This window comes from Lipotes vexillifer, unplaced genomic scaffold (assembly GCF_000442215.2).
Source record: "Lipotes vexillifer unplaced genomic scaffold, Lipotes_vexillifer_v1.1 scaffold1145, whole genome shotgun sequence".
In the NCBI taxonomy this organism is placed as follows: domain Eukaryota; kingdom Metazoa; phylum Chordata; class Mammalia; order Artiodactyla; family Lipotidae; genus Lipotes; species Lipotes vexillifer.
Genome location: NW_006778097.1, coordinates 524,737 through 541,389, shown reverse-complemented (window position 1 = coordinate 541,389; position 16,653 = coordinate 524,737). Strand labels below are relative to the sequence as shown.

Genomic DNA, 16,653 nt, shown 5'->3' with positions numbered 1-16,653 from the left:
GGACCAGGGCTTGAACCTGTGTCCTCTGCATTGGCAGGCAGATTCTTAACCACTGCTCCACCAGGGAAGTCCTGACCAGCTTTTTAAAAAATTTCAATTCACCTCTCGACGCCCATCACCAACAACTCCCAATCACCCTTACTCTGTAATATTTTTTCCCAGAGTATTTATCACCTTCTAAGATGCTCTCTCACTTACAGCTGAACAATGCCAGGGTTAAGGGCACTGACCCACCCACCCCTACCCATTCACCACCCACACCCTCACACTGAAAAATCCACATACTGCTTTCTCTGCCCCCAAAACAAAAGAATTGATAAATGACTCACCCAAGGGCAGGAAGCTGAAATAGTTTGGATAGAATCAGGACTCAAACCCTAGTTCTTTTGATTCCACATATTGTGATCTTTTTTTTTTCCCCCACAAAGATCCATAAATAAAAATACAGGTATTTATTGAAAAAAAAACTGTGTATAAGTGGGCCTGCACAGTTCAGATCTGTGTTATTCGCGGGTCAAATGTACTTATAATGTCTTTTTAAAAAACTTTTTATTGTCTGCCTTCTCCCACTGGAATACAATCACGACAAGGGCAAGGATCTTTGTTTTGTTCACTACTGTATCCTCAGCAACTAAATAGTGACACACAGTAGATACTCAATAAGTATTTGTTGACTGAATAAATGAATGTTAATGAGGACAGTCCACATACCAAAGAACACAAATGATTTGGCTTTTTCTTTTTTTCTTCTTCAATACAGTGGATTCAAGGTTACACCTATAATCACATCATTTTCACTCTCCTGCATCCTGATATGTTTTCTCAAATGGAGGAGAAAGAAGCAGCTTTATGGCTGCTCCAGCCATCACCATGGCCCACAGCCTGGCCATCACTGATGAACAGTGCTGTGGCGGTTAGGACCCTGGAAAGACCCTGGGAGCTAGGCCTGCTCTGCCCCCAACTGTCTGAGGGACCTCTGCAAATGGCCCAAGCCCTGAGCAGAGGGAGCGGCTCACACAGGAATGGAGCCTGGCATTTGCATGATGCCAGGGGAAAGGCTCAGTAGGAAGAATACAGACCCGCAGCCAGAGGCCAGGGTTCAAAGTCCAGTTCAACAACCGGGACGGTCGAAAGGTGAGCTAACTGGCACTCAGGGAAGCATTGCATAAAGCACCACCCAAGGTCAGGTGGTGGTATCGGTAACAACTAACACCAACTGATGACTTACTATGGAATAGGCACAGAGCTATGCACCCATCCGTTATCTCACTTAATTCTCAGCCTGTAGGAGAGGTATATCTTTGTCCCCATCTTACCGGGGAGAACACTAAGGCTCAGAAAGGCTAAATGATTTGCCCAGCGTCAACAGGGGGCAGGAGGCAGAGCTGGGGCTTGACCCCAGGCAGCCTGAGTCCCGAGCCCAGGCTTTCAACCACTATGGTGCCTCCACTGCCTCCTGACGATGTGGCTTTTGTCTCTTCTCAGGCCACTCTAAGACACTGTCCTTCTCAACCTCAATGGAGGCTGCCTATTACTGAAGGTATGTGAGCTCAGCGACTTTGTCAGGATTTCAGAAGGTCTCTTGGCAGGGGGAGGAGCATAGAGAAGAAACAGATGTACGGGGATGAATCACCCATGAGCAGCTGGGGAAGCAGAGGGAGGGGAACCATGAAAGAAGAGAGGACGGATCATCCTCCAGATCCCAGACCCACTGAAAGCTTCTCCCATAAATGGTCTCCATTGGACAGAAAGCAGGGCCTGGGAGAGTGGACCAAAAGGGACGGGCTCTGTCGCCTGAAGAGAAGCGCACCAGCTAGTAGGCAGAAGGAATGGGCAAGACGCAGACAAGCTCCAGGGAGGGTGCTGCCTCTCAAAGGCTGGTGGAGAGATGGGCCCGAAGGCCAGCACCATTAGTGAAGGAGTTAAACTTTGCCAAGAAGCAAAGCAGCCTCAGCTAGCACCTACGAGCCAGCTCCAGGCCAACTGGCCTGGACGAGGAGAAAGAGGGCCAGGCACAGCCTCCAAAGGCAGGGAGGAGCACCCAGGGCCTGAATAGGTCCAACAAGGAATAATCCAGAAGAATCCAGAAAGACAACTCTCACCAGCTCTGTTCTCTCTTAGTACCCATCACTCAGTCACGTCCACCAGGCAACAGATCTGGGCTCCAGGGACCCATCCACTGCAGGATTTTGTGTGCCGTCTTTCCTCTTAATCTCCTGGTTTGTCCTCCCCTCCTGGACCCCGTAAATATGGTCCCCTTGGGGCTCCCCTCACCCTCCCTCCGCCTTCTCCAACATTCCCACCTTCACCAACTCCTGCTTTCCACTGACATCCTACCCAGCCCACCATGGGACGGGGGGCAGCGGTGAGAAGGAGGCCAGAGCAATTTGATTGCTTTCTTTCCCTCTACTTTCTAGACTTCAAGCAATGTTGTTACGCCACTTCTAGATCTGAAAAACAATTCTGTTTTCACTGCCATCTACCCTCCCGGGCCCGGGACACACGCAGCCCCTGTGCAAAGTCATCCACGTCTGATCACCACCATCCCGGAAGCTTCTTTCCTCCTGAGAAGCCTGGCTCTTGGCCAAGATCCTTCTCCACTGGGCTGTGGGTCGCAGTGGATGGTGCACTTGTCTGATGTGGACGCACGCCCTCCCTGCCCTTGTCTGCAGGACTTTTTACAGCACCAGGCCTAGCCTAGGGCCCACCCTCTAGTAGGTGATCTATAAGCATTTGGGAAAGAAAGGAGAGAGAAAAGGAAGGGAGGGAAGGAAGGAGGAGGGAAGGGAGCAAGGGAATGATGGGTGAAAAGCAGCTTTAGTTGGGTCCCCAAAAATATTTGATCAATGGAAGCTTGTATTTCTTTTCTTGGACGTGGTTAGAGTCCGTATCTTGGGGTCTCGCCGAGCCCAGCTAACTTGCACTTGTCTGCACGTCAGGCAGGAGCGGAAGCAGAGAGGGTGGTTGAGGGGAAAGACTGAACGTTCTCCTCTTCCCCGGCCTGGAGTTTGATATTTGAGCACAGCAAGAGGGCAGACATGCCGCTCAGGCCCCTGGCCAAGAGCTCTGCGTCTGCTCCGAGTGTGGCTCCGGCCTTCCAACCTCCACCTGATGGCAGAGATTACGGAGGACCAAAGGCACATTCAGTCAGGAGGGTATTGGTTTACCAAATGTTCCATGGGCAGACACTGCTCTTCAAGCCTGCCAGCTGCCTCACAGAGCAGGGCCAGCTAAGGGTCCAAGGGCATCAACACAAGCCCCACCCCACCCCACCAGGAGCAGCGCTAAGCAGGTGGCCGGCAGATGCTGGGTCAGTGGAGTCGTCGTCTTTATCCACAAGGTCAGACCGACCCTACGTTTAAATTCTCGGCACTCTGATTGTTCCAGCAGGTCAGGAGAGGACTCCCTCTTGGGAAAGTAGAAACCCAGATCCCCCTCAAGAAGTCATCCCAACGCCGCCTGTGCCACTATCTCTATGTAGACCACCCCACACTGAGATCCATTTCCCTTGTTTCTCGACATCTCTGCCCAAGCGGGCCAGGAGGACAAAGGCTCAGCCTCCCTGCCACAGTTGATCTACCCTTTCACAGTCGGGAAGTTTTTGCAGGTGGCTAGTTCAAACCCCTCCTGCCGCAGTCTGAGCTCAAGCTCTTTGAACTGTAGGATGTGATAGAACAGGGACAGAAGCTGAAGCTTTCAGTAACAGCTTTGAATTTCTCCCTCCCTGCCCTTACCCCCACCCCCGACCCTGAACAGAGCGGAAGGGCTGCCCCTCCCCCAAATACCAGAAAACCCACTGCAGATACATAGATAGATAGATAAGTAGATAAATACATACCTACAGTAGTCCCCCGCCTTATGCAGGGTTTTACTTTTCATGAAAGTTCGAAAATATTAAACAGAAAATTCCAGAAATAAACAATTCTTAAGTTTTAAATTGTGTGATATTCTGAGTAGTGTGATGAAATCTTGTGCTGTCCCCCTCAGTCCCACCCGGGATGTGAATCATTCATTTGTCCAGCATATCCCACCTATTAGTCACTTGGTAGCCAACTCAATTATCAGATCCCCTGTCAAGGTATCACAGTGCTAGTGTTCAAGTAACCCTTATTCTACTTGATAATGGCCCCAGTGAAAGAGTAGAGATGCTGGCAATTTGGATATGCCAAAGAGAAGCTATAAAGTGCTTCCTCTAAGTGAAAAGGCGAAAGTTCTCAATTTAATAAGGAAAGAAAATAATCAGATGCTGAGGTTGCTAAGATCTACAGTAAGAACAAGTCTTCTCTCTGTGAAATTGTGAAGAAAGAAAAAGAAATTTGAGCTAGTTTTGCTGTAGAGCCTCAAACTGCAAAAGTTACCACCATAGTGTGTGATAAGTGGTTAGCTGAGATGGAAAATGGATTATATTTGTACAAGATGTTTTGAGAGAGAGAGACCACATTCACATAATTTTTATTACAGAGTATTGCTGATTGTTCTATTTTATTATTAGTTATTGTTAATCTCTTGATATGTCTAATTTATAAATTAAACTTTATCATAGCTATGTATATATAGGAAAAAACATAGGGTATATAAGGTTGGGTACCATCTGTGGTTTTAAGCATGCACTGGGGATTTGAATGTATCCCAGTGGATAAGGGGTAACTACTGTATGTATATGTCCACTACTTCTAGTAACTCTCAAGACAAAAAGGGTAAGAAAATCAGCCTTTTGCTGTAAAGCTTTACATTTCCAAAGACTGCATTTCCTAGACTTAGGACTGACTTTGTCTGCAAGAGTTCAAGGCTCAGAAATATGTTCAATTCTGTAACAGGAACTGTGTATTCCTTAGGTTACACATTGCATAGGAAAAGTTTTTTCAAAGCCTAAATATACTCATCAACCTTCTTGCATTTGGAAAATACTGGTAGAGGAAATGTGTTTTGAATTTTTTTTTTTTTTTTTTTTTTTTTTTAGCCCGTCACTGATTTAGAAAGCTAGTTTCATTAATAAGGTTGCCCGCTCTAGAATTACAGAGTTGATTGACTAACACTAAGAACCAAGTCTTTCATTATTTTTAAAGGATTTAGAGCAGCAGGTCTCTACTTGGGGCTACTTTGGCCTCCCAGGCGCTTGTCTGGAGACATTTTTAGTTGTCACAACCGGGTGAGGGGTGCTGCTGGCGTCTAATGGGTAGAGGCCAGGGATGTCGCTAAATACCCTACAGTGGACAGTACAGCCCTAACAAAGAGCGATCTGGCTCAAAATGTCAACAGTGCCGAGGCTGACCAACCCTGATTTATAGAAAGCTCCAGTTTTTCATTCTAGAGACATTCTGTAAACACACAAAAGCAATGTTCATGCACCCACCTATCAGACTCCTAAAGAACTAGGCCAAGCTTTTTCTTTTAAAGTAATTAAGAGTTCCCCGGTGGTCTAGCGGTTAGGATTTGGCGCTTTCACTGCTGTGGCCTGGGTTCAATCCCTGGTCAGGGAACTGAGATCCCACAAGCCATGCAGCATGACCAAAAAAAGAAAAAGAAATCAGGCTGTTAGCACCTGTGCTTAGAAAATCACCCCCTAAAGCCCTCTGCTCAAGGGGCAGATGTATCACTCTGGATCCTTGGATGCTTTTCCTGAATAACTTGGGACCACCTGCAATCTTGCTCTCCCATTTTTTACTGGTTCCTCCACATCTTACCCAAAAGTTCAGAAGGCAAGAATGTCACACTCTGTGAAAGTACGTCAAGGGTAAACATTCACCGTGGTGCTCAGGTGTTCTTCCAGGCTGGGCACAAGGGCTGTTGTCCCCACTAACTGCCTCCAAAGGGGCCGCCTTCTGCTACCCTTCCCCACCCTGCCTCGTCCTGGGAGATGAAGGGAAACAGGGCCGTGCAGGTGGCTGAGGCAGCCCGGAGGCAGAACTCGTGAGCTTTGGCGCTGCCCTGACATCCAGGGACCTGGAACCTGGCCTCCCTCTCTGTGTAATGGGGCAGGTGTTCCAGACCAGTCGAGGCACCAGTTCCAGGGCTGGAAAGAGATCAGACGAAGCAGCCTAAAGCATTTCAGGCTATAGATGTATCATCTTTCAGACCAAGGTCACAGAATGATAGGAAGCAGTATCCCTGACGGGCTCCAGACCCCCACCCATTCCCATCCAAATCCTGCCTTCACCCTTTACTAAGGGTATTATCTGAACGAGGTCCCTAAGCTCTCTGTGATTGCCGCAGTCTTCTCTCCTGTAAAATGGGAACACTCATAACCAGGTGTATGTGGAACTATTTGGGTCTCAGTTGTGACAGAGGCCCCAGGAAAATGAATGCCATGTTACAAAAGTAAGGCAGGGCTTTGTAAAAAGGGATGACTGACATCAAGAAAGTGAAAAGTCAACCCACTGAATAGGAGAAAATATTTGCAAATCATATATCTAATAAGAGACATATTTCCAGAATGTATAAAAAACTCTTAAAACTTAATAAAAAAAAGACAAAAATCTAACTTTAAGTATGTACGAAGGTTGTGAATAGATGTTCCTTTAAAGAAGATAGCCAATTAACAAATATGTTCAACTTCATTAATTACTAGGGAAATGCAAATCAAAACCATAATAAAATACTTTATACCCACCAGGATGGCTAGAATCCCAAAGATAGAAAATTACAAGTGTTGGTGAGGATGTGGAGATATTGTAATCCTCCTCATACACTGGCTGGTAGGAATGAAAGATGGTGCAGCCACTTTGGAAAACAGTCTGACAGCTCCTCAAATGATTAAATATTGAGTTACTATATGACCCAGCAATTCCACTCATAGGTATCTACACAAGAGTAATGAAAACATAAGTCCATGCAAAAACTTATACATGAATGCCCGTAGCAGCATTCTTCATAATAGCCAAAAAGTGGAAACAGTGCAAATATTCATCCACTGATGTGTGTATAAACAAAACGTGGTATGGCCATACAATGGAATATTACAAAGCAAATCAAAATGAACTAATACACACTGCAAACTGGATGAACCCTGAAAACATCATGCTGAGTGAAAGAAGGCTACAAAAGGCCACATACTGTGTAATTCTGTTCACATGAAATATGCAGAACAGACAAATCTATAGAGATAGAAAGTAGACTAGGGCTGGGGGTGGCTGAAGATGTGGGGAGTGACTGCTAATGAGTATGAAGTTTCTTCGAGGGGGGGTGATAATGTTCTAAAATTAGATTATGGTGAGGGTTGTACCACCCTAAATATACTAAAACCTACTGAATTCTACTCTTTAAATAGGTGAAGTTATGATATTAAATCATATCAATGTAATATCACTTCATTATATTATATTGGGAATATATAATATTAGCTACTAAAAAATTTTTTTTAAGACAGTGATGGCTGAAAACTGTTTTGTGGCTCTAAACTGCACCCCACATACATCCATGTCAAGGGAGTGAAAGGATCAGAAAGTGAGTGATTCTAAGAGGAATCTTGGAGAGAAGAGCGTTGTTTTGCTGCAAGTGCCACCTGCCAGGGAGGGGCTTTCCCCTCACCTAGGTGAGTCCGCTCAGCTCAACTCGAGTCCGCTGGGGCTGGAAAATGTGAGAGACGGGCCTAGCTCAGGCCTGGAAGTACACACGGTGAGAGGCCAGCCAGGGAGCAGAGACAGCGGCTGCACTGGCCACCTCAGTCCCAAGCTTTGCTGAGCCCAAGGGCGCCTTAGGGCTCCTGCGGACCAAGGGGAGAGATCCAGCCCAGGGCTGCCTCAGATCCTGTCCTAGAGGGCCACCTAGAGGGCTGAAACACCTCCACAGGAGGAGGTGGAGGGAGCGAGGGATGCTCGGGCCAAGGAAAGGGTGAGCCTCTGACAGATCTGCAGTCACCCACCCGAAGGAAACGGTGAGAAGAGACTCTTGGAGAGTTCACGGGGTGGGGCGGGGGGAGGGCTCCAAAGCATCCACGGAAGTGCTGCAGGAGGAAACAGTCACCCGGCATCTTCCACTGTCAAAGAGCTCAGATGTCACATCATCCGTGCCTGTGTCTCCACCTAACAGGGGTGCAGGCAAGTAAAAATGTTCCCATCCCTTCTCTCTTTCATCTCTTCCCATCAGTCAGGGAAACAGAGAGAAAACCTACAGAAACGACCCCCACCCCCTCCCATCCACAGCTGGCGCAAGGTAGGGGCAGACAAGGGGGAAGAACTAATTCTGGGTGAAGCACCAAGTTCACCAAGTTCACTCTGGGCGTCTTTACTACTGCCCAGAGGCTCTTGTATAATATTACATAAGTGTGACTAGAAAAGGCACGGGACTCACCCTAATGTCATTCGGGCGCAGGGGAAGCTTTAAAACCACATCCTAACAAGTTCTGCTTGGTCAGCCTAATGGTTACAAAACAGTAGCCACCTATAGGCATTTGGGGAGGAGTAACCAAGAGAACATATACAGGGTAAGAACACAAGGCTAGCTATCATCTAGTCATTACCTTTGTCATCATCACTGTCATCATTAGGGTTGTAGAGCTGGAAGTTTCCTTGCAAATCAACCCCCCTCAATTCACTGATAAGGAAAACTGAGAGCCAGAGAGGGAAAGTAACTTTTCCAAAGTCACACAGCAATTTGGTGTCAGAGGCAAGTCTCCTGACTTCCAAGAGTGGGGCTCCCAGAACAGAACCAGCTACAGACAGTTCCCAGAGAGTAGAGCGACCAGGAGAATATGGGTTTTTTTCTTAAGAAGAGAGGGCTTGTATACATTCAAAATCACACCTCTATCTTCTTTCCTCCAGCACTTCAATAATAATAATAATAGACACAAATTATTGCCAGCATAGTACACACCAGGCACTTACTTTTCACACTGCACATACGTTACCTCATTGGGCCTTAACAACAATCCTGGAAGGAAAGTACTGTTATTGTACTGATTTTACAGATAAGGCATCAGAGAGGCAAAGTGACCTGACCAAGGAACACAATTATAAACCACAGAGCTTGGAACCAGATCTTCTGATTCTCAATTCCACAGTCTTAATCCCTAGAGTAGACATCAGTCTGTTCAACAATATTTCTACTTTCTTCCACACACAAATTCCCTGACCCCTTTGAAGTTAAGCATGGATGTGTGACATGTTTTGGCCAATGAAATGTGAGCAGAAGGAAAGTGTGTCACGTCCAGACAGAAGCAGTGTGCGAGTCACAGTGTCCTCTGCCTACTTCAGCAGCAGTGGTGGATGCACCTATGCCATGAAGCCACCATCAGCCTGGAGGAAGTAAGATGAACAAAGACCCCTGTCAATCCACACTGGACAGGCAGCGTGGGCAAGCAACACACTTTTGTTGGTTAAGCCACTGAGAATTTGGGGCTGTTTGTTATGCAGCATAACCAAGCCCCTCCTGACTGATACAGCCACTGAGCAATGCTGCTTCCCACTACAAGCTCAAGAGAGGGAAGCTAAGTCCATCTTAGCTCCTCACAAGTCACAAAAAGGAGTAATGAGCTCAAAGAAATGGAAAGAATTGCTACTCCAACTTCCTCATTTTACAGGAAATAAAAAAGATCTAAAGAAAAGGAGTTACCAAGGACACCCAAACCCAAATCTCCTGCCTCCCAGGCCAGTGTGTGTCTGAGTCTGTCTGTCTCTCCATGTCTCTCACCTGTTTCTCTCTCCTCACTCTCTGCCTGTTTGTGTGTCTCTCTCCCTTCCTCTTTCCTTTCTCTCAAAAGAAAAAAAAATCAGAGAATTTTTGGACAAGCCCAGCTCATGAGAAGTTACCACAGGCTAGGGACTCCTGGCTACCATCAGAGAGGCTCTTCTCCAGCTCAGACAAAAGAACATGAAGGGCGGTGGCTGTTCCACAGAGCTGGAATCTCTCCCCCAAGGAAGGGGATTCCTCTCCTCACAGAGCCTGAGGGTGAGAGGCTTGGGCACAAAACCAAGCCTCCTTGTCACCAGCCCCTGGCTCTGATGGGGCTACCCACAGAAACAAAAGAAGGGCTGCCGAGCATCCTGCAGGGGGTGGTTATTAGTCCCCTTGCCATCTTCAGCCAGGCCAGCAGACTTGTCATTTCTCCCTTCATTACTCCTTTTGGCTCTGAGCAATCTGCTGCTTTACCCAGCCTCAGCCCCTATTCCCCCGTCCTCTTTTAAGTCTTGAGAAACCCTAATCAACTCAGTGTCCAAGGAGGTTGGGGAAAGGTGGGAGGGGGCGGGTGGGCAATGAGATAATTCAGGCCTGGTCAACCTGTGGGCTTCTCAGAATTGGAAGGCAGCCCACACCCCCTTGGTCTCGCACTTGCTTCCGGGAAGGCTTGCCCTGGAACACTCTGGAGGAATTTGGAGACTGCTCCGTGAAGCATAGGCAAAAACACAGCCCTGCTCCCACCCACAGGGAGCTGGGATCTGGGCATGGGGCTTCATTACTCAGGCCAAAGAGCTAATGGGGCTTCTGGAGGCTGTGAAATGTGGTGCCAGCCAGAGCGCTGAGCTGGCAGGCTCCAGACCAAACTGGAGAAAGGCAGAGAGGAGGAGGCTGGTGGGGGACCAGACTGTTCTCCCCTCCACCCACCCTGGACCTTCTCTTACTCCTCACTCAGGACCAAGACTCCAGGCATCCAACTACAGGCAACCCAGAAAACTCCTTCCTGGGTGTTACGGGCTGAATTGTGTCCCCATTCCCAAAATTCATATGTTGAAGTCCTAACCCCCAGTACCTCAGAATGTGACTGTACTTGGAGATAGGGCCTTTAAAGAGGTGATTAAGTTAAAATTAGGTCATAAGGGTCGGCCCTAATCCAATATGACTGATGTCCTTAAAGGAAGAGGAGGTGAGGACGCAGACACACACAGAGGGAAGACCATGTGAAGACACAAAGAGGAGGCGGCCGTCAACAAGTCAAGGAGAGAGGCCTCAGGAGAAACCAACCCTGCCCACACCTTGATCTCAGACTTCTGGCCTCCAGAGCTGTGAGAAAATAAATGTCTATTGTTTACGGCAAATAGTCTGTGGTACTTTGCAGTGACCACCCAAGCAGACTAGGACATCAGTCTAGTTCATCATCAGGCTCACCACAGGGTTCTGCTCCCGAAGTAAGGAGTCTCCGAAACGACAGGCACTCATCCTATGCTCCCCGGCCACCTGTCCCAAGGCCTGGAAACTTCTGTGCTCAGAAGGTTCTTCATTGGATTCTTCACCTTTCATCACCTCCCCCTCCTTCTGGCTTAAGTGCAGGGGAGCCAAAATGGTCCCAACCAGCCCCAGTCACCGCAGCCTAGGTCCACCAGGCAGAGGCACACTCTCCTATTTCTGGCTCTACTTCCTGGCCCCATCCTCCGGGGAAATGGGCTACCCTGTGGGGCAGTGAGCATCCCATCATATAAGGTGAGGAGCCAGGGGTGGGAGGAGGGGAATAAGCTGAGCTCCAGCGGGCGGGAGGGATTTGGAGCTGACGCCTGAACTCACACGCCAGCCTTACTCTGACCTCCTGACCCCGGGCTAGATCGCTGACCTCCCCACATGCGGTATGGTCATCACGTAATGGGGCTGCAACAGGGTGAGCTGAGATCATGAAAGGAGGGTTCCACTTGTAGGGCTGTTCCCCTCTTTGACAGGTCCCTCCCCCCTCTCGAGCCTCAGTTTCCTCTCTACGGCGGGAGGGTGTGAGATGGGCTCTGTGATCTGGGGGGGGCCGCGGCCTGCAGAGACCAAAGTCCCCACATGTTTTCATCCTTCATTTTGCTGCTAAGACTGACCGGGGGACACCATGAAGGGAAGGAAGAGCACGCTGAGTGCCACGGGTCTGCACGCCTTGAACTGGAAACCTGCACGAGGGTTCAGAGGGTAGGGATGCAGGCGGTGAGGAAGGGGTTAAACACAGAGCAATTCCTGACATAGAGGGTAAAGTCAGGGTCACCTGGAGGGCTTCCCGGAGGAACGGAGCTCTGACCCCAGCGCCGACCGCCTCTCACTTCAGGGAGAGCCAAGGTGGGGCCCAGGCCAGAGATGACCTTTGTCCCCAAGAGCTAGGCTCGGTGCCCCCGCCCACCACTCTGAGTCACCTGGTGGACTCCAGACGGAATGGCCCACTCCTCCTAAACCTGCCCCGGTGGGCCTGAAATAGCAGAGGCAGGCAGCTTGCAGAAATGGCCTCACCTCATCTCCAACACACCACCCTGTCCGTATTTTGAGAGGCCAGCCCCTCACCAGAGGCAGTCCTGCCTGAGCAGCCCCTCCTGTGTATGGTGGAGGGGGGCGGGGACAGGGGGACAACAGGGATGTGCCTCAGCTGTTCCCGGCATTGCAGCCCTGCTGGGTACCTGCCACAGGGTACTGCACTCCGTGCCTCACTGCGTGTAAGCCCCCCACCCATACTGAGAGGCAGGGCAGGGGAGATCTGGACTGTCCAGTGGTGAGAAGTGGGGGGCAGAGCGAGCAGACCCTCACCCAAGCTCAGCGGGACCCAGGTACTGCTACAGGACCAGACACCCAGGACAGACCCTTGGGGACGACGGCCAGCTGAGGATGCTATAGCAGTTAGCACCGGGGTTCCACACCAGATCCGCTCTTTACTAGCGGGGCTACCTTAGGCAGGTCACTTAACCCCTCTGTGCCCCAGTCCCCCATCCAGGCATAATAACAGTGCCCACCTCACAACGTGGCTGCAAGTGTTAGATGAGATGGAGGCTATCAAGTGCTTGGCATCGTAACCGGCGCGTGGCAAAGCCTGAGCTGGCTCCCAAGGCCAAGGGGTGTCCTCCCGAGCCCTGTCAGCAGACCCCTGAGATCGTGGTCACTACCGACGTGACAGAGACTCACGAGGGAACACAGCAGGCAGCCCCTCTGCAGCTCCCACTCCCCGAAAGGTGCTCGAAATGATTTGTCAACCAAATCCCCATGTTACAACAGAGTCAAAGGAGGCCCCAAGAGGCCGGCATCTTGGCAGAGGATTTGAACCCGGATAGTTTGGCTCCAGAGGCCACAGTCCTAACCACAGTACAAACTGCCTCTCATGAAAATTGCTACAATAACCCAATCACGTGAGTACCGTCACCATCCCGTTTGCAGATAAGGAAATGAACACGACAGGAAGGCATGATCATTTGACCAAGGGCACACAGCTGCAGAAGGGAGACTCCACAGTGTGGACCAGGCAGTTGGGCTCTAAAGCACACGTGCTTGAGCGCTCTAGCACCTCAGGGTCATCCTGCCTCTCCTGGTCCAGGGCCTCCCCGGGCACCACATTTCAGCCCACAAGGCCATCCCCCAGCCCGAGGGCAGCTCCAGCAAATGGCCAAACCACTGCCCAGGCTCCAGCGTGGGCCATCTCCTGAGCACCCCAGAGTCTTGGGGGTTAGGGGCCCTTATCCCAGCTAGCACGTGTGGAAACTGGAGCACAGTGACTTGCCCACAACTAGGGGAACAGACAGAGGCCTCGGGCTTCCCTCTCGTGAACCAGAGAATCAGCCAGAAGAGAATGCATTTACCTCTGGGCCCCAGAATCTAGAGCCTTTTAGAAGTGCTCCAGCCAGGAGAAGCAGGGTGAGGATAACATCACCGCTCCTGCCCCGGGGCCACCCCACTGACTCTCCTGTCCCTGTGGGGGATGCAGCCCAGTGACAGTGGGGAGTACACAGCGGGACAGGCTGGGTCTGCCCGGGTGACCGCTCCAGCTGCCCAGCTCCGGGCCCTGGCCAGCCAGGCAAGGGAAGAGGACAGCAGGGCTGTGAGCTGCTGCCTTCCCTTCCCACCCTTGGGCGCAGGGCCAGTGTCTCAGCCTCCAGACAGGAGCCCCTCTGTCCCTACAGAACGAGCTGACCTTTAACTGGCCAAAAGATCCTACTGGTTCCATCCCCCTGCCTGGGAGAGCAGATTGGAGGAGAGAGGAGGGCGGGCAAGGGGGAGGGAGGGGAGCCCGGGGGCCCCCCTCTCCCCTTCCTTCCTCCCCCTTCCCTGCCTCTGGTCCCAGCCTCCTGATCAGTCCGCCTGCTTCCTTCCCTCACTGGCTGACTGCGTCCCAAGCCCCATCCTTCCCGCAGCCCCTCCTTTCCCCTTAATTGTTTTACCTTTTGTTTGCCTGGCACTTTATAGTTTACTAAATGTTTTTACATTTATCATCGCATTGAATCCACACCAGGGAGAGATGGAGAGACATTGAAAATTCCTTCCAATTGCCAAGTGTTCTTGTTAAAAATGCAAACATCCCCAGAACCGTGAACAATTAGGCTGGCGGCCACCGGCGCCTCGGGACTGATTCATTTCATCCTCTTCTCTGCCTTCTCCCCAGCTACAGGGCACAAGGGGACGTGGCTGGAGCAGGAAGAGAAGCGCTCTGGTGGGGGGGCAGCCTCAGCACAGTAGAGAGGGCCCCGGTGGAGTGTCTAGGCCCCTGAAGGGGTGGGGGAGAAGTGTGGGAACTAGGCAGGGAGAGGACAGACTTTCACCACTGCAACACTGCACATGAACTTCTGCCATCAAACCCTAAACGCTAGCCTAAGCATCGCCCTCATCCCACCCCCTCTGAACTGCATCGCTCATGCCGGTGTCTCTAAGGTCAGAGGGAGAATCTTTATGCAGGAAAAGGCCTAAAAGACTTTCAGCGTGGAGTCAACAAATCCAAAACCTTGGAGGTGGAGACCAGGGTGAGGGTCCCTGGCCTACCTAATCCAGCTCTGCCACATGGCCCAGGGTCCCCACCCCAGGACAAGCTTCAGCTGGGAGAAGCACAGAGGCTGGGTGCTGGTGTCCTTGAAAGGACGTATCCTGGCCATGGGAGTAAATCAAGAGATGCTTCCTTCTGGGCCGGGGCGGGGCGGAGGCAGGTCTCAGTTACCCCGGCTGAAAACTGATGGGGGATGGGCCAACGGTCCTGAGGTCCTCCCAGCTTCCACATTCCGTGATCCTGGACCAAATCAGGGTAACAAGCCTGTGGCCAAACTCCAGACAGGGCGTCTCAAGAGTTCCTGAGCTCCAGACATGCTCATTCTCAGAGGCCCTGCCCTGCATCCCATCACACATACTCAAATGAACCACATAAATCAACAGAACTCATATATAACTCTCAAGAGCTGAACTGAGTTGTGGATGTGACCATTTGACATTATGTTAGGTTTTGTTGCTAAATTAAACATATATTCATTTCAATTCTGCTGCTTTCTTTTCAAATTTTGGAGCCTACCAGTTTGTTTCCAGCTCACAAACATTTTCACTGGCTGTTGATGAAAGATTGTGGATCCTAAATGCTGTGTCTACCTTCCTAGTGCTCTGACCCCAGAGAACTCGGGCAGGGAGCCTGGAGAAATCCAACAACGGGGTTAAAAGAAATCTAACAAACGCTGTATTTTAAGCACAGGAGGGTATCTCAAGCTCCACGCAAGGCCACTTCCTCCAAGGAGCCCTCCCAGACCACTCTACCTCTCAAGAATCCATCCCCTGCCAATCTCAGAGCATTTACTGCCTATGGGACTCATTCGGTACCAAGGATACACCCTTGTATGGCTGTTTTGCTTCACTCTTTAGCTCATTCCTGTTTTGTTTTATCTTCCGCCACTGAACTGTGAGCTCTCAGAGGTGCTTTGGACCTCTCCTCTGCACCTCCCCTCCCTTTGAACCCAGTATGGTGTCATAGCAAACCAAGAGAGCCGAGGCCATGTGAGCAGGGGCTGTGCGGTCGCAGAGGGGCTGGAAGTCACTGGTCCCACCTACCCTCCATGCCATCATCTTGATGCCCATTGAAGTTGTCATAGGAATCCCAGCGGATGAGGGGGTCAGAGGTGTTATAGTCCACAGACACGCTTGGCCCGTTCTCCAGGTGTTCCATGCCTTAGAAAATGGGAAAGGCAGAGACGACCGTGAAGAGAAAGAAAAAAACCGATCAGCAGCTGGAAAAACAGAAGACACCAACAAGTTCCCTAAGGATGCTCCCTAAGGGACTTCTCATTTTCTTGACCATGGCGAGGCAGGACCACTCACTTAAGTTGGATGGAGAACCCAGGAGTCTGGTTTCTTGCATTCTTGAAAAGGTTCACACCAGGTCATAAGGGTAAATGAGGACAGCAGCACTGAGCAACAAAGACCCTTTAGAAGAAAGCTGGGGGACCCTCTGGCTGGGTGGCTGCCTCTTTCTCTTCTGTGTCCCAGGGACCCCTGGGGCAGTGCCAAGAGTCCAGAGAGTCAGGGGGAAGTGCAGGAGAGGGCTGTGATGGGCTGCACGGGGTCACGGACAGCAGGCAAATCACAGCCTTGACATTGAGAGGACACAGGTCATCCCAGCCATCCCCCTGCCCTTCCACTTAAGATGCTTGCCACTGCAGGCAGAAACCTGAGGAGAGAGGCAGAATCTCTCCTACACATCCAGAGAAAGCCCAGGATACAGACAGCATAAGCTGCAAGTCAGGCCTTCTGGATGAGTTACCTTCCTGACCCAGCAGTCCTTTCTTTAGTCTGCCCAGAGTCCCTCTGCTGTAACCTGACTTCACCTCTTCCTATTCTGTTCCCAAATAAGACGAAGAACAACTGGTCTCCACATATAACCAGTCTAACAGCTTAAAGGCTATTATTAAATTGGCCTTCTCATCTTTAGGTTGAATCACCTCAGTTCTCATAAATACTTATCGTCCATCCAGCACCTTTGAGAGCCCCCTTGGCCACTCCCTCTATCCACCATAGCCTTCAGTCTCTGAATAT

At 50.3% G+C, this 16,653-nt stretch overlaps 1 protein-coding gene across 2 annotated transcripts in view; it reads right to left on the bottom strand.

The window, feature by feature from the left end:
• The window catches only part of TNS1 (tensin 1), a 231,048-nt gene that overhangs the window by 64,390 nt on the left and 150,005 nt on the right, over positions 1-16,653 (bottom strand). For both annotated transcript variants that reach the window (XM_007451428.1, XM_007451429.1), the window contains one exon: positions 15,673-15,789. In XM_007451428.1, coding sequence (XP_007451490.1) covers positions 15,673-15,789 — 117 coding nt within the window. The remainder of the gene's footprint in view (positions 1-15,672; positions 15,790-16,653) is intronic.